We start from the raw sequence: 18,379 nt of genomic DNA, 5'->3' as shown, positions 1-18,379 counted from the left end.
AATTTTCCCTGTCTTCTCTCAATCAATGTATTAATTTGTATTTCGGGTTTCCAGAAACTAAGGAAAAACAGTTTAATGGTGCTACTTCTGTCATAAACTCTTACTGCTTAATTTCCTTCCTATTTACTAATGGTTAGAAAGGAAAGATCTTCCATGTATCCAATTCCAAACCATACATACCCCACGTGCCAACACCCACTATCAGGCAATTTGCGCACGTACAACTCCGCCCAACCTAAAGACAGTTCACGGTCGGATCCAGCCCCGCCCCTCTTTTTTATTGGCTAATTGCGCTGCCTCTCAAACTGAGAGCCTCTTCCCTATTGGTTACAGAGCTGCTTTTTGACTGGGCCTCTGCATGATTGACAGCTGCAGCAAGTGGTCCCACCCACAGGTTGAGTCGAGCATGGACTTCAGCAACAAACGTTATTAAACAAACGGGAGTTCACCTATTGGGAAGTAAACAACAGTAGTCATCAGAGCAGATTTCTCTCTGTGGGAAAAGCAGCGCATGGTATTATTAACAGAGGGTGGTGAGAGAAGTTACATTTGTGAACTTTTGCAAAATTATTTTTTTTGAGAAATGAAGCAAAATTGCAACGTGCCTGCGTTTTTGAACAAGTTATGGACCTTGGTGGAAGATCCAGGAACAGATGAGTTAATCTCCTGGAGTCGAGTAAGTCATTCTGAAACATGTTAATATTGCCTGATAATAATGTATATGCCTCATGTACAGACCATGTTACAATGTTTTATCAGCTCCCTGATTAGGACATTTATTTTTGCTCTCGAAATCGCGTATGGGGAACATTTGGGGGGGGCTGGTGGTGGAGGAGGAAATCGAAATGTTTATTTAATTTTTTGAAAAAAGTTACTGTGCCGGAATGCAATCAAATGTCAGCTGAATTAGACAATGAGGGACAGGCTCCAGACTTGAGTGCGTATGTTGACTCTGCGTACTTCATGTCGGCATTTATAACATTTGCCTTTGTGCAGATCAATATTTAAATTACATTCTTAATTACCACCATTTATACGTCTGGGGGGAAAAAAGTAGAAAGTGCGTCGTAACTGGAAACTGGAGAATAGAACGCTTCTTCTCGATGGCAGCAGAATGCGATAATAAATATGAATAATTTTTCGGGTTTGAAAAACACATTTTTCGTTTTGGGAATGACTGTTTTCAGAGACTTTTAACGTGTAATTGCAGCAGCTTTTTTATTATATCCGCCAACCCCTGTTCGGGAATAAACATTGCAAACAGAATGAGCTTTGGAGTTCAGTATTCATGAAGATCCGTTTTATTTTAATATTGTTGAAGCAATGTATTGGGGAGGACACTCGTTCCACAGTCCAGGCCTTTAGTAGCTCCCAAACCTGTGTCGCACTTTAAAAAAAAAAGAAACCTCATTGCAATGTAATTTCTACCGTGTCGTGCAGAAGCAATAGAAAATGCAACAGGCACGGCAGAATTTTGGAACAGTTAGCTAATGCTAGCTAAATATTGCCTTGTTATTTATTCATTAATTGTTTGCATTGAGGGTCGCGCTACCTTCAGAGAGAGAGAGAGAGCGAGCGAGCAAGCGGACGGGATAGGGTGAAGGTCGCCGCCTCCACGTGGGGCCATGTCCAGGGCCGCGCCCCCCTTGTCTGGTTGGCCACTGAGTCGCTGCTGCTCCACGCTGATTCGGCGGCTGGTATTTTTAGAACCATACGCGCGCTCTGGGCGTCGCTGCTGATTGGGTGGGTCGCAGTATTTTGTTACAGTTATCTATAATGCACGTGCGTGTCGAGGTATCAAAGGAAGCAGAGCGGAGGAGGACCAAGAGATTCACAGAGGTTATGTATTAATGTGAAAGGGGTTAAAGTTTTTAAATATATTACAAATTACTGCAGATGCTGAAAATGTAAAGCTTCAAATACTCTGCAGGTCAGGCAGTAGCTGTGGAGAAACAGAAGTGGACATTTCAGGGTGTAGACCTGTCCTCAGGACTGGACAATATTACAAGTAAACAACATTCAAAAAGGGACAGAATAAGAAGGGGAGGGGGAAAATACACACCCAGGAAAATAAATAGAATGACCTGTGCAATGCAGGAATGAGAACAAGAGACAGTTAAATGGCAGAAGTGATGTTAGTAGGAACAAAAAGGAGTTATAATGAGACAAATTAAAATATGCAAGCCCTGGAGATTCTATGACTAGCCCAAGGGGATTGCTTAAAAAATGAAAGCATGAAAAACGGAAATAAAAACAAATTCTGGAAATACTCAGGGTCTTGCAGCAATCTGTGGAGAGAAAAACAGAGTTAACATGCTGGATTTTCAAAAGCCCATAAGGGTGAAGCCGGGCACTCTGATCTTGGATGGCATCATTGGATCCTGATTTCTCTGGAACGTGGAGTGATTTTGGGGGAGTGGATGGGTGGGTGGGATGGAAGGAGAGAGCTGGCAACCTGCATGCCTCCAATTTACAGACCGTTTAGCTTGTTATGGAACTCGTTAACTGCCTTTAGAGAAATAGTTTGAGATTTTCAATCCAGAGGCACAGTGAAAATGGACGGTCAGGGACATGCTAGGGCACAGCTGTTGTGAAGACAGCAGGGAACCAGGGCTGGACAGTTATGAGAGATGGGAGATAAACTCAGCTGTTCACCCACTGGCACAAAATTGTCTTTGTATTTGTATACAAATACTTGAGACTTGTATTTGTGAACAGTGAGCAGTTGGACTCTTGAGAGGGATATGAAGCAGCTGGCATTACTTGGACATCAGAGTTTGGTAGAGGAAGCCCTGGTGACCAGTGAACAGCAGAAGAGAGTTGGGATGGAAACAAGCTGTTCTGACATTGGACAAAGTGGCGAGGAGAAGCTTCAGCAGATACATCCCCTTGGTCAGGAGGAGATCAGAGGAGCACAGCGGGAGGCTGCAAGAGAAGGAAGGCACTACCCAAGACGGTGGGTGTACTGCCCAAGAGTTAGCTGCCTGCAAATGATAGAGTGCCAGTGTCATCGGAGATTTGCACTCTGGCCCACAATGATCTGATGCCTTGTGGCTCCATGGCAGTCTGCATACCTGCAGCTGTCAAGGTCACCGTGGCACTGATGCTACAAATATGAAGTTTGTAAGATTATGTTTTGGGATTGTCTCTTTAATTTAGGGTAAAATGGAGAAATGAAGGGTCATGCGACCTGTTCTGAATTCTACCTGATGAAAAGCTTGGTTGTTAAATATTACAGGAGGGCCTAGGTTGTATACTAGGAAGAAGGTGCAGGGTGTTCACACCTGTAGAGAATGGCAAGGGTTGCTCAGTGATGCAACTAGCTACTTGATCAGACAATGTTAAGGAGAACTATGGGTACTCAGCCTGCTCAGCTTGTGTATATGTTGATTTATGTAGAGTTAAACGCCTGTCACACAGGTATCATTTGCCACTCACCTTTCCAGACCTTAGCAGATCATTGAAGTGCATTTTGCACTGCACTCATGTCCTCTTTGTGACTCCCCGACTGCTGATCTCCACAGCCACTTCCATCCATGCCCTCTTGGTCTCTCTTGGGGGATTTCTTCAGGACAGAGGAAACAACACATTTCTCCTCTGAGACTCAGTCTGCCAATGCCTCAAGGGAAACACTTGAACAAAATGGGGCCACCCAGGGATGCCTGCCCAGGCCAACACTCTGAGACCCTCTGAGCTACCTGCTGCTCCATACCTTCAGGCATCATACCTTCAATGGCAAGCTGAGTTGTGGCTGCTGTTTTCTTTTTAAAATCATCCTCCATTACTAGGTGCTGCCACCATGCCACTCCCAGTGCCACTAATTGGGACCCAGAAATGATTTGGGTGTCAGGTTCCTGAACCAGGATTGCAAATCCAGCTCAACATTTGTGCCCTGGCCAGTCTCCCACGTTCTGTAAACTTGAGGGAATCCAAAATTCTGCTGTCCATATTTTCACTTCCTTCAATTCCTGTTTGCTTTTTTTTATTCTTTCATGGGATGTGGGTGTCATGGGATGGATGTTGCCCATCCTTAATTGCCCTTGAACTGAGTGGCTTGCTAGGCCATTTTAGAAGGCAGCTGTCAGCCAACCACATTGCTGTGGGTCTGGAATCACATATCAACCAGATAAGGAGGGGAGGCAGGTTTTCCTTCCTGCCCTAAAGGGTTTTTACAACATGGTCATTATTACCTAGACTAGCTTTCAATTCCAGATTTTATTATTGAATTTGAATTCCACCAGCTGCCTTGGTGGGATTTGAACCTGTGTCCCCCCCAGAGCATTATTCAAGGCCTCTGGATTACCAGTCCAGTGACGTTATCACTATGCCATCATCTCCCCTATTATCCCTGTGCTCTTAGAACTACATTGGTCCCCAGTTAAGCAATGCCTCAATCTTAAAATTCAGGTTCTTGCTTTCAGATTCCTCCATGGCCTTGCTCCTTCTTATCTCTGTCATCTCCTTTATCCACACAACCCTCTGTGCTTTACTAATTGTGGCCTCTTCATCCCTGATTTTTAATTGCTCCTTCATTGCTGGCCATAAATTCTGGAATTCCCTCCTCTGGAATCCCTCTCCGCCTATCCACCGATCCTCCTTTTTAAACTCATCTTTAAAGCCTACTTTGACCAAGCTTTTGGTCATCTGCCCTAATTCCTCTCTTTGTAGCTCAGTGTCAAATTGTGTTTGCCACTCCTTGAGATGTTTTGTTACATGAAAGGGTAAGTTGTTGTTGAAAGTGATTACTGACAAGGGCCCATACACACTGTACCCTTCAGTTTTTTCAATGAAAATTTCCAAAAGTTTGACATCCTTGCTAAGCATTTCCTGATGCGTATACCAGCTCTCAGATTTGTAGCACTGCCTTCTGAAATTATGGCAAACTGAGGAGAGGAATAGTAAACATGACTCAACAGGAATACTGCAGTAATGTAATGATTGCAAGTCTTCATACTGTGATTTAAAAAAAAATGCAACTTGTTCCTTTGAGCTTGGGAATGCCTGAAAAGACTATATACATAATAGTCAACTTTATTATTTTTGTATTACAAGAAATAGTTGATATTTCAATGAAAAGCAAATGCCACATATTGCTGGAAATGTTAAATAAAAACAAAGTGTTGGAAACATTCTGCAGGTCAGGCATTTGTGGAGAGAAGAAGTTAATGTTTCGGGCCTTAACCTGACCATCTTTTCTCCTCAGAGAGGTGGTAGCGTAGGGGTTTTGTCACTTGCCTGGTAATCTGTAGACCCAGGGTAACTCTCTGGGGATCTGGGTTTGAATCCCAGAGGTGGTGGTGTTTGAATTTAATAAAAATCTGGAATTAAAAGTCTGACGATGACCATGAAATGATTGTCGTAAAGCCCATCTGGTTCACTAATGTATTTTTAGGAAATCTTACTGTTCAGACCCACAGTGATGTGGTTGACTCTTGAATGCTCTCTGAACAAAGGCAATTAGGGATGGGCAATAAATGCTGGCCTATCCAGTGACGCCCACGTCCCATGAACGAAAAAAGATGCTGACTGACTTGCTGATTGTTTCCAGAACTTGAATCAGAATTGTTTTACGGTGGCTATAATTGCTAGTATACGTTTTCATTGACCCAATATTGCACAGTCATGTAGAACCCCTACTACATAAAGAATGATGTGATTGATATAAATTGCATGGCTTTTCATTGATCTAATCACGCAATGACTAACAAGGGTGTAGAGAATAGCATTAAATTCTGACCTTTAACTTCAAATTTTTGTGAATACATTTCATAAGTCACAATTTATATTGTGAAGAACAGCAATATAGAGTTGCAGTGATCATGACAGAAGTGGTCAGTGTCTAAACAAACCCCAAATGATTAGCTTGATTAGTTTTAAAAATCTAATATTATAATTGATCTCCTGTGGCATTGTAAGGAAGGTCTGGTGGCCCAGTAGTAATGTCCCTATCTCAAGTCTCATCTCAGGACTTGATGGCCATGGAAGTTGTGTTCAAAACATGGCTGAATAGGTTGATTATCAGCCTGTAAATCCTTCTAATATGCCTGATGGGAGGCAGTAAGAGTGGGAAGCCACTGCAGTACTTTGCCAAGCATAATCATGGACGAATCCAATGGAAAGCCATGGTCACCAACACGCGCTTAGGGCATGGAACCTGAAGGAGGTGGAGGTTGCATTGTAAATGAGAAGTCCAGACTAAAAGCAGTGGCCAATTCAAGTGAAATTAGAGTGTTGGGGGATAATTGGGGCTCAGCCTGTAGAAGCAGAAAGGAGATAATTGAGGGGGCAGGAAGGTGAAGGGGAAAAGAAAGAGATGAATTGGGAGTGTTAGAACAAAGTGGGGTATTGTGTCTAAAGGGGGGCAGGGAGGATTGGGGACAGGTAAGAGACAATGACATGTTTGTCAGACTTTTCACAATGGGGGACAGGCCCAAAGTGAGTCTATGCAGGCTTGAAAGGCCCACTAACCTTTCAAGGTGTATCGGGGTTGGGGGGAAGGGGTAGTGAAGGGAGATCTTTTGTGTGAGAGTAAAGAGAGGGGGAGGCAATGACAAAATATTTAAATATGGGGAGCAGGAAGGAGAAGTTTACAGATGTTGAAATTCCTATCAGTGGGATGGTGAGCCTAGACATGAATGGTTAGTGAAGTAGGTAGGGGAATGGGCTGTAAGGAGTCCTTCACTAGAGAAGGGGTATATTGGGGAGGGCCATTTGAGAAATTAGTGAGTAAGGAAAATGTGGTGCAGATCTGTTTTTCATCTGGGGGTGGGGGGAGAACGCGGAGGATGGGGCCAGGATTGAAAAGAAGAGCTTTCTGCATGAAACTCTACATGAGGAGGCAGTGGCCAAAAGTGCACGTGGGCCTCAGAGCCTGAGAAGTAGAAAATTGGAGGAATATAGGGTGATGCTGCGGTGAGTTGGGGTGGGGTGGAGGTACGGTGACTGCAAGTCCTGGTTTAGCGGGGACAGTCCCAGTTGTCCCGACAGTTTCTCAAATGCTCAAATTGTCCAGGTTTTCGCCTTTCCTGGCTTTCATACAGCATCAGTGTCTCTCTATGCTTTCCCTCCCCTGAGTCCCCTCTACCCTGCCAATAAAACGAGTCTCCTGTACTTTGTGTACTGCTATATTTCAAAGGTCAGTATCAAGTCTTAATGTTTATCATTCAAGCAGACATTTTTTTCCCCTCTCTCTTTCTTGGGTGCCAACTTCTTTAAGCTTGCAATATCGAAACCAAACAGACCACCCAGCATCAACCATGCACTAGAAATTGCAGTGGCAAACCCAGCCCTGTCGATCCTGAAAAGTCATCCTTACTAACATCTGTGGGCTTGTGCCAAAATTGGGAGAGCTATCTCACAGACTAGTCAAGCAACAGCCTGACGTAGTCATGCACACGGAATCATACCTCACAGATCATGACCCAGACACCACCATCACCATCCCTGGATACATGCTGTCCTTCTGCCAGGACAAACCCAGCAGAGGTGGCAGCACAATGGTATACAGTCAGGGGGGAGTCCTCAATGTCGACTCCGGCCGCCATGAAGCCTTATGGTATCAGGTCAGACAGGGGCAAGGAAACCTCCTGTTGATTATCATGTACCGTTTCTCTCTCTTTCCCCCCCCCCCCCCCCCCCCCACCCCCAAGCTGATGAATCAGTGCTCCTCCATATTGAACACCACTTGGAGGAAGCTTTAAGGGTGGTAAGGGCATAGCTGCTAGACTGGGTGTGCAGCAGCTGGTGAAGGAACCAACACGAGGGTAAAATGTACTTGACCTCACCAACCTGCCTGCCGCAGATGCATCTGTCCATGACAGTATTGGTGGGAATGGCCTCCAAACAGTTGTTGTGGAGACGAAACCCTGTCTTCACATTGAGGATACCCTCCATGTTGTGTGGCACTACCACCGAGCTAAATGGGATAGATTTCCAACAGATTTAGCAACTCCAGACTGGGCACCCATGAGGCGCTGTGGGACATTAGCATCAGAATTGTACTCAACCACAATCTGTAACCTCATGGCCCAGCATATCCCCCACTGTACCATTACCACCAAGCCAGGGGATCAACCCTGGTTCAATGAAGAGTGCAGGAGGGCATGCCAGGAGCAGCACCAGCTATACCTAAAAATGAAGTGTCAACCTGGCGAAGCTACAGCTCAGGACTACTTACGTATCAAAGAGCATAAGCAGCAAGCAATAGACAGAGCCAAGCAATTCTTGAACCAATGAATCAGATCCAAGCTCTGCCACATCCAGTCACGAATGGTGGTGGACAACTAAACATCTCACTGGAGGAGGACAAATATCCACAAATATCTCTATCCTCAATAATGGGGGAGCCCAGCACATTAGTGCAAAAGATAAGGCTGAAGCATTCGCAACTATCTTCAGCCAGAAGTGCCGAGTGGATGATTCATCTCGGCCTCCTCCAGAGGTCCCCAGCATCACAGATGCCATTCTTCAGCTAATTTGATTCACTCCACGTGACATCAAGAAATTGCTGAAGGCACTGGATACTGCAAAGGCTATGGGCCCTGACAATATTCTGGCAATAATATTGAAAACTTGTGCTCCAGAACTTGCTGCGCCCCCAGCCAAGCTGTTCCAGTACAGCTACAACACTGGCATCTACCCGGCAATGAGAAAAATTGCCCAAGTGTGTCCTGTACTCAAAAAGCAGGACAAATCCAATCTGCCCAATTACTGTCCCATCAATCCACACTCCATCAGAAAAATGATAGAAGGGATAGATGCTCAGTTTGGATTCTGCCAGGGTCACTCAGCTCCTGACCTCATTACAGCCTTAGTTTAAATATGGATAAAAGAGCTGAACTCCAGAGGTGAGGTGAGAGTGACTGCCTTTGACATCAAGGCAGCATTTGACCGAGTGTGTCATCACACCTAACAAAGCTGGAGTCGATGGGAATCAGGGGGAAAACTCTCCACTGGTTGGAGTCATAAATAGCACAGAGAAAGATGGTATGGTTGTTGGAGGTCAATCATCTCAGCCACAGGACATTACTGCAGGAGTTCCTCAGAGTAGTGTCCTCGGCCCAACCATTTTCAGCTGTTTCATTAATGACCTTCCTTTCATCATAAGGTCAGAAGTGGGGATGTTCATTGTGCAATAGTCAGCACCATTCGTGAGTCCTCCGATACTGAAGCAGTCCATGTCCAAATGCAGCAAGACCTGGACAGTATCCAAGCTTGGGCTGACAAGTGGAAAGTAACATAGCATCACACAAATGCCAGGCAATGACTATCTCCAACAAGAGAGAATTTAATCCTGGGGGTTACCACTGACCAGAAACTGAACTGGACTAGCCATATAAATACAGTGGCTGCAAGAGCAGGTCAGAGGCTAGGAATCCTGTGGCGAGTAACTCACCTCCTGACTCCCAAAAGCCTGTCCAGCATCTACAAGGCACAAGTCAGGACTGTGATGGATGAGTGCCTGGATGAGTTCAGCTCCGACAACACAAGAAGCTGGACACCACCCAGGACAAAGCAGCCCACTTGATTGGCGCCCCATCCACAATCATTCACTCAGTCCAACACTGACGCACAGTAGCATCAGTGTGTACCATCTACAGGATGCACTGCAGAAACTCAGGCTCCTTAGGCAGCACCTTCCAAACCCACAACCACTACCATCTAGAAGGACAAAGGCACAGACACATGGGGACACCACCACCTTGAAGTTTCTCTCCAAGCCACTCACCATCCTGACTTGGAAATATATCGCTGTTCCTTCACTGTCGCTGGGTCAAAATCCTGGAACTCTCTCCCTAACAGCACTGTGGGCGTACCTACAGCAAATGGCTGCAGCACTTCAGCGGTTGAAGAAGGCAGCTCACCACCTTCAAGGGCAATTACAGATGGGCAATAAATGCTGGCCTAGACAGTGAAGCCCACGTCCCATAAATATATTTTTTGTATCAAAGCAATGGGGCTGTTTTACAAGATAGACAACTGGATTGAAGAAATCAAGAAATGATTTAACCCTGCTCTTCTTTGTTTATCCATGGGTTAATAAAGCATTTTTCTCCCACATATCCCCTCTGCAATGTATTTACATACAGTACAGGATAGCTCAGTTCGTTCAGCGCCACCTACAGACTGAGGTGTGTTTTGCATGTAGGTTTCAACATTGGAGAGTGAAGAATGTTATGTAGTGTATAATAGCACAGTAAATAATAGTCTTTTGTAAACAATTGCGCAGTCTGCTATTTACTACATAAAGGATAATCTGCATTGCTGCATGTTAGGTAATATGTAGACTGCAGTTGATCTATGTCCATACTATATTGGCCCCCAAGGAGTCTAGTGCTGCAGCAGCAACATACACTTTTACATGCAAGTTGTACACTTTACATGCATGTTGTATGCCTGGAATTATGGGTAGTGATGGTAGAGGCTCCAATTTCTTTCCATTACATGACTGGCCAGGAATCTCTCCCGCCCTTGCTGACTGCCACTGGCCACAAGTTGATATTCAATCTGTTTGGCCACATTATCAACACACCTTCCTTAGCCATCAAGCTCTGGAGTGGACGTGCACATGCACACATACTATTTAGGGGCTGATGATGTGGCCCATGAACAGGGATCACTTCCTCATACACCTTTGACTTACTGAGCTGCCCATGCCTTGACAATGTATGTCCTGAAGCGCACTCATATAACGCCAAATAGGTCGGGCTGGATCTCCCTGGTTGGGGGGGGATGTTGGCGTGGGGAGTACACTACCAGAGGTGGATTGGAGGATTACTGTACCCACCATCTGCTCTGCCCCCAAAACCATTTTCTTGGTTGAAGCTCCCGTTCGTTGGGTCAGATTTCATGCAGCAAGAGCTTTCCTGTTAATGAAAGAGGAAAGATCAAAGATCAAGTCAGCCCATGGCTCTCTCTAACACATTTCTAATGCCCAACTGATCAGTGGTATCAGCAGAAACCTCAGAGAAGTTCAACTTGTTATTTTCCTGGCCAGTAAATAGCATTGGAGCTGAGGGGAACAAAAGAAGGTGAGGGGAAAAAATAGGGACAATTAAATGAGTTTAGAAAGAGAAGGTCACTTATTAACTTCATGCATGGCGTTTCTACATTTGCTGTGCAACAGACATTTCCAGAAAGCTCTGTGTAAGAAATCAGTAAGTGACATTATTCAAGATTTCCTCTGCGCATTCAGACCTATTCTTATGATTTTGTTACCCTAATGCACACTGGAACCTCTTATAAAGCCAAATTGTTACATCTTTCCACGACACCATGCCCATATGGAGAGGGATGAATTGTTATGAGTGTCAAGCCATCTTTGGAAGCCCATGCTTCTGTGGGTTGTAGAGGGAGCCAATAATTAGGTGCTTTAATAAGGTTGCCAACTCTGGCTGGACATATTCCAGGAGATGTTATCACATGATTTGCCTTCCACTGCCACACCCCTAGACTCCTGCCTTCAGCCTCAGAGCATATGTGTCTTCATGGAGTCCTGTCTTCCTAAAGCTTTTCAATGTGACCGAGTTCTGACTTTTGAAATTATGGTCACCCCGGCTGGAGGTGAGGGTGAATTGGGGAATAGCTTGTACAGGGTCCTGACAACCAACTAAGAAATCATTAGGAAGTGGGCTGGGGGGAGTTGAGAAGAAACAGTCACCCTCAGTCAGGTATGGCATCACAGCAGCTGGATGATAGGTTAGTTTACAATCCAACGACTAACTCCTGCACCTCGGGATTAGTTTTGGATTTTAAAGCCTGCACACACATTTTTACATTGCCACCCAGTGGTATTGTAATGGAGTTGCATGCAAACTGAGATGCTGAGTTGTGAGAAATACTGTTCCAGTGCAGCAACATGTGACAACAGGATTTTTAACATCTAAATTACCAATCATAGCGCCATCTACACATGTATCTGTTACTGCAGGTGCAACTTAAAGACTGCTTTTTCCTTTCACAAAGCTTGAAATGAGAGATTTTTATGGCACTTTTAAACTGTGTACGCATGTGTGCATGTGTCCGTCTGTCCATTTCTGCTCCCTATATTATAAAACAGTTCAAAAATCAAATTACAATAACAAAACTGAGAGGTTACACCTATCTCAAAAGACTTAGTAGATTATGAAAGAATTTGATAAGATAGACTTAGAAAAGATTTTTCCATTTGTGCGCAAGACCAGAACCAGGAGTCTTAAATATAAGATAGTCACTAATAAATCCAGTAGGGAATTCAAGAGAAACTTCTTTACCCGGAGAGAGGTTAGAATGTGGAACTCGCCACCATAATGACTGGTTGCAGGTGAATAGCATAGGTGCATTTGAGGGGAAACTAGATAAGCACATGAAGGAGAAAGGAAAAGAAGGATATGTTGAATTCCGTTAAATGAACAGGGTTGGGATGAGGCTCATGTGGAGCACAAACACTGGCATCGACCTATTGGGCCAAATGACCTGTTTCTGTGTTGTAAGCACTTCATAACTTTGTAACTCTTAAAAATATTTTTACAACATTTAATATTTGTGTGCCTCCCACCTTGAGAAAATCCCAATTTCTTAGGGCAATGGGCTGTGTGCGAACTGCAATGTTGAAGGCACCTGAGCAACTTGGCTAGCGCCTCTGCCACTGTTACTTTGCGCCAGCTGCTAGCAGATTTGAAACAGGAATTGTGGATTTTTTTTGTGCTGTACTTTGTCTCTGCCTGGCAGCTATCTATGGTTTTGGGTGGAGAAATAAAGGAAGCATTTGTAATGCCACAGGTTATCATAGTGATGTGTTATATTGTACTACCCATTGGAAATTCATACTTGATGATTGGGAGTCCACTTATGAAATCAAGGATGTAGTCTCAAACTGCATTTAGGTAAAAGGAGGTATGCTCACAACTCTCAAATAATGTGGGCCTTAGCCAGGCTTGCCAGGTATTGACACAGAGGCAAGCATGGCAGTGTGCACTAATCCCACTGTCTAGCCTTGAAAAAAAAATTCCAGTGTTGTTCATAACATCAGGCACTCAGTAGAAGCCAGTCACTATAGCAATGTACCATGTACACTTGTTGTGTCCAAATACTTTGCCTTCATGGGCACACCATGGACCATAGGAAATCTCGTCCATTTAATTTGCACATGTCTCAACCAACAAATGTAAACGGATCTTGACCTTTTTTAAGTGGGATTTATCCATCAATGCAGCAGTAGCATCAGGAACCACATCTTCAATCACTCCAGGCCTACTAAAGTTAAACAGGACAAACCAGTGTATAATATATTTGCATATAGACCAAGCCATATGTGCTTCACAGGCTAAAGAAAAGAAAAATTGGATATTGAAAACCATAACTCGATTATGGGTTGCATTCCCATATTTCTGTAGAGTACTCATTTTCAGGCTATGACACACAGCAGCATGGGAAAGTTGAATCTGCATCCCATCACTCAGATTGCTGAATCGGTGTGCCTTCCATCTGTTACCTGATTTTGTGATTGTAAATGACAAGGTTATTCGTTTGAGCTGGGTGAGCATGACTGATGATTGTTGTTTTTATCCCTTGCAGAATGGCACCTGTTTTCGGGTGTCCAATGAGAGGCGTTTTGCTAAGGAAATTCTCCCCATGTACTTCAAACACAACAATATGGCAAGCTTTGTCAGGCAACTCAACATGTGTAAGTACATTTGGAGCACTGAAGTGTATTAGTTTTGGAAGGGATGTAAAACAATGAAGGCTAAGGATTTACAGTATTCATTTAAAAAAAAATGGAATTGAAGATACAATCTCCCAAATCCTGGAAACTCCAGAAATCTTATGTAATAAAAAAGTGAATTTGATTTGACCTGTTACTGTAAAACAGTGCCCCTGATGGTGATTCTTGCTGGATCCATGCGTGTTAGCCACCAATTTGTTATTTGTGTTATCCTTGTCAGTAGGATAATCAACACACAATGGTAGTTTAGAAAGCTGGAGTGGGTTAATCTAAGGATTGAGGAAATGAACCGATGTTGGAGCAGCCAGATTTATAAACTGCATTTAGCAAAAAGAAATCTAGAAGAATGTTTAGCTATAGACAAGGTTTGTATTTAATGCTGAGAAAAATAAATTTTATTTAAAGGGAGCTATCGGTTGGGGATGGTGTCATATGGAGATATTTCAATAACGGTGGGGAAGTGGAGCTAACTGGAGTAAAAGAGGCAACGATACTAGAAAAAGTGAGGAAGCAAGTGGATTGAGAGCCCAGACATCCATTAGTCTGTTAAAATGGCTGCACCCCAAGAAAAACAATGCTTGATTGACAGACTTTGCTTTCTGATCTATTCTCTCAATTGCACAATGTTTATTTACACAAGATTTCAAGTGCTTGGTGTTTTAGTTATTGATACTTTAAAGGATCTAGATGATTGACACTTTTATGGCTGTAGTGAAAGGAGTTTTCTTTTAAGAAATTGGAAAGTTATGAATGACTGCTCTTTTTTAAAGCTTTAGCACACATACATTACCGTAGAGTTCATTGGTTCTACACAGAGTAGGTGAATGGACATGGAAGTGCAATAGCTTAGCATGGGGGAAATGAGGGGTTATGAGCATGGGTGGAGAGGGGCATAAATTGGCATAAGTTGGCATGGATGATGCATGGGGAGCGTGGAGGGATTGGTGGTGAGGGGGTATGAGGGCTAGAGGACTGTCTTTCTTACAAGTGGGACAAAGTCCCAGAGCAGCGAGGCAGGCCTTTTAAACAGCCTGACACAGCACTCGGTAACTCCTGTTGCTGCCTCCGTACTCTTTCTGGGGGCGGTAGGCCCAACTCCAGTTAACACCTGCCCCCTCCCACCCTGGGCACTTTCTCAAGGTGGGTGGGCTGAATCAGGAAATTTCCCAACTCCCGCTACGCCTCTCGAAGATGAAAATCCAGCCCTAAGTGTGGGAAAAGTTGAGGTAGAAAAAGAAATCCATGAGGGAGCAGCAGAGCAACCAGGGAAGTAACAGAGCTGGTGCAGACATGATGGGCCGAATGGCTGTCTTCTGCGCTGTAACAATTCTGTGTGATTCTGTGAAAACCAAGTGTGGTGGGGAGAATGTAGGACAGGAGAGTATCAACCAGGGAGGGAAATGGGACTTTGCTTAAGTAGTAGGCCTTGGCTGGCTTGGGGAACTTATTCGGAGTTATGATGAGCGACACAGAGCCAAAAGAGGGAGGATTAGTGCTCCTTGTTTGGTGTGTCACCTTCTTGCCAGTTTCATACGAATTGGGGCATGGCCAGAAAGTGTGTGGTACAGATCACGAGGGTTGAAGTGTTCAGGTCGCAGAGAAACCCAGGGCTGTGTGAGGGCAGCTGAGAAGAAAGGCATCCCTGACAAGTCCAGAAGAGAAGGGTGCATTGAGAATATCCATTGAGGACAAACAGCCAACGCGAGCAAGATAAAAGCAAAATACTGCGGATGCTGGAAATCTGAAACAAAAACAAAATTAGCTGGAAAAACTCAGCAGGTCTGACAGCATCTGTGGAGATGAAGACAGAGTTAACATTACGAGTCCGTATGACTCTTCATCAGAGCAAGATACGCACAGAAAGACCAAGGAAATTGATCTGAATAACCTTGCCATACTTGTTTGCTTCTTTGAAATTTGAACAAAATACCTTGCCATGGGTTCTTCTAGGCCTGAAACTAAAGGACTAGAGGATGCTGACCTGTTTTTAATGTAATGTAAATTGCACTTTAGTAGATGGAAAACCTGGACTTGGAGTAAGATAAGCCAAACCTGTTTATGAGCTGCTTCTTCGTATTTAAGAATATTAACAGCTGATAGACAAGCTTATCACTACTGCAGCTCACTAAGAATGATGCATGGGATGGAGGACAGTACAGCCGGGTCTGCTTCTATCCAGTGTTTCACTTGCTTTCAATTCACCTTTTTAAAAATTGCAATTAGTGGTTGGGTGTAATTTCTCACTCCTTTTCTGCCTCTTTTTGTTCTCACCCTCTTTCCCTCCCCCAACCCCGTTGAAGAGTTAAGAGTGTTAATAGTTTCTAAAATAAAGTTTTATTTTACTTTAATTGATTACACCCCTTACCTCTTTAACTCTTTCTTCTCTTTATGTCCTATAACAGATGGCTTTCATAAGATGCTTCACATAGGTGTAGGCCTGCCCCGAGATTTGGATGATATAATTGAATTTCAACACCCACGCTTCAGACAAGGAGAGCCCCAGTTACTGGACCACATCAAAAGGAAGGCAAGTGTTACTCACTGGTGGGTTGTGGTTGATTTTAAAACCTTTTTCATGAATCAGTGTACAAACAAATCTCAGTACCTGGTGGCCAAAACTGGTGGAGTGGTGGCCGAATGATTCAATAGAAATCCGACATTGTTGTAATATTTGAGGCAGATTTTAATTGTCTTTTGAGGTTGGAGTTGGAGCACAGTCAAGAGGTTTAATCAATTTAACACTGGCTGTACCTGACCTAGGAAGTCTTGTGGCGCAGAGGATAATTTCCCTGCCTCTCAGTCTGAAGATCCAGGTTCGGCTTGCACCCCAGGACCTGACGGCCAGGGAAGGTGCGTTTGTAACGCTGCCGAACAGGCTGAGTATCAATCTGTAAATCCTTCCACCACATGCAACAGAGGGCGCTGGTGAGAAGTGACTGAAGCATTCTGGGAGAATCATCGCAGCCACCGCGACTCAGGAGGGAACCAAGGAGAAGGACTCTTGCACTCCACAGGAGGAAGGGCATCCAACAGAGGGCGCTGGTGAGAAGTGACTGAAACATTCTGGGAGAAGTCATTGCAGCCACCGCGACTCAGGAGGGAACCGAGGAGAACCCATGGTCAAAGAACGGAATAGCCCCAAACATTACGTTGCTGTAGTGTTTCCATCCCTCCCTCCCTCCTCAAACCTAAAAAAAAAAAGAGAGGAAGAGGCAGTGCCTTCAGGAGTGCACCAGACCTGCGAGGGACACTCTTCTGAAAGTGGATTTTAAAGAAAAAGCAGCTGCTTGGTGAGTAATCCTGGGAGCAAACTCGGAGGGAGGAGCACCGGAGCAGTGAGTATAAATCTAGCTTACCTCGGGGATTCGCGGCCTTGTCTCTAGGAAGCAGACTCGGAGGGAGGAGGACCGGAGCGGTGACCTTGGGGCACAGAGTAACTGAAGCCAAAACTGAAAAAGTGATGTCACAGGAAAGCTGTGACCTGATTGGTTGGTAGGAAATCTGCACCAAATTTGAAAAAAAAACACTGCAAAGCTAATTAATAAATTAATTATCTAATTCGAGATGGCTGGGCAGGTGATGTGCTGTAGCTGTATGATGTGGGAGCTGACAGATCCCATTACGAGCCGCAGTGACCACATCTGCAGCAAGTGTTGGTTGCTGGAGGAACGCCGGCTCAGAATTGATGAGCTGGAGTCCGGGCTCCGGACGCTGCGGCACAACCAGGAGGGGCAGAGTTACCTGGACGCTTTGTATCAGGAGGTGGTCACACCTGGTAGATTAAGTACCTCAAGTGGTCAGGGTCAGCAGGGTGTGACTGCGAGTGAGGCAGGTAGAGGGATCCTGTGTTCAGGAACAGAAGAGCCTCAGCTCTTGACCTTGTCCAACAGGTACGAGGTACTTGCTCCCTGTGTGGATGAGGAACAGGGCTGTAAGGAGGATGAGCCAGCTGACCACGGCACCGTGGCACAGGAGGCCATTCAAGAGGGGGGAGCAAAAAGACAAGTGGTAGTTGTAGGGGATTCTATAATTAGGGGAATTGATAGCTTCCTTTGTAAGCAGGATCGAGAGTCCCGCATGGTATGTTGCCTGCCCAGTGCCAGGGTGAGGGACATCTCTGACCGGCTTGAAAGGATATTGGAGGGGGAGGATCCAGTTGTTGTGGTCCACGTCGGGACAAATTACATAGGTAAGACTAGGAAAGAGGACCTGTTTGGGGATTATCAGGAACTAGGAACTAAATTAAAGAACAGGTCCTCAAGGGTTATAATCTCTGGATTACTACCTGAGCCACGTGCAAATTGGCATAGGGACGTGAGAATAAGGGAAGTAAACACGTGGCTAAAGGAGTGGTACAGGAAAGAGGGGTTCCATTTCATGGGGCACTGGCTTCAGTATTGGAACAGGAGGGATCTGTACCGTTGGGACGGTCTCCACCTGAACCGATCTGGGACCAATGTTCTAACGAAAAGGGTAAATAGGGTGGTCAACAGGACTTTAAACTAGAAAGTGGAGGGGGGAGGGAAGGGTAAAACTCCAAGAAGTATGACTAATGGGAAACAAAGCAGCAGGTTAGCGTGTGGGGGGGTGGATTCAACTTCATGGAAAATTATGAAAAAACTGAAAAGATAGCCCAGGAGAGGCTATTAAGTCTCCAGAACACAAAATAGGACAGAG

General features: G+C 44.7%; 1 protein-coding gene across 2 annotated transcripts in view; it reads left to right on the top strand.

Moving 5' to 3' along the window:
- Positions 1–392: 392 nt before the first annotated feature.
- Positions 393–18,379, top strand: part of LOC144683882 (heat shock factor protein 1-like) — a 60,169-nt gene continuing 42,182 nt past the window's right edge. For both annotated transcript variants that reach the window (XM_078547423.1, XM_078547424.1), the window contains exons 1-3: positions 393–676; positions 13,555–13,663; positions 16,105–16,229. In XM_078547423.1, coding sequence (XP_078403549.1) covers positions 584–676; positions 13,555–13,663; positions 16,105–16,229 — 327 coding nt within the window. In that variant the 5' untranslated portion in view covers positions 393–583. The remainder of the gene's footprint in view (positions 677–13,554; positions 13,664–16,104; positions 16,230–18,379) is intronic.

This window comes from Cetorhinus maximus, chromosome 8 (assembly GCF_964194155.1).
Source record: "Cetorhinus maximus chromosome 8, sCetMax3.hap1.1, whole genome shotgun sequence".
Classification (NCBI taxonomy): Eukaryota; Metazoa; Chordata; class Chondrichthyes; order Lamniformes; family Cetorhinidae; genus Cetorhinus; species Cetorhinus maximus.
Note: the sequence above shows the minus strand (reverse complement) of the source record. Positions and strands in the feature narration are given on the sequence as shown.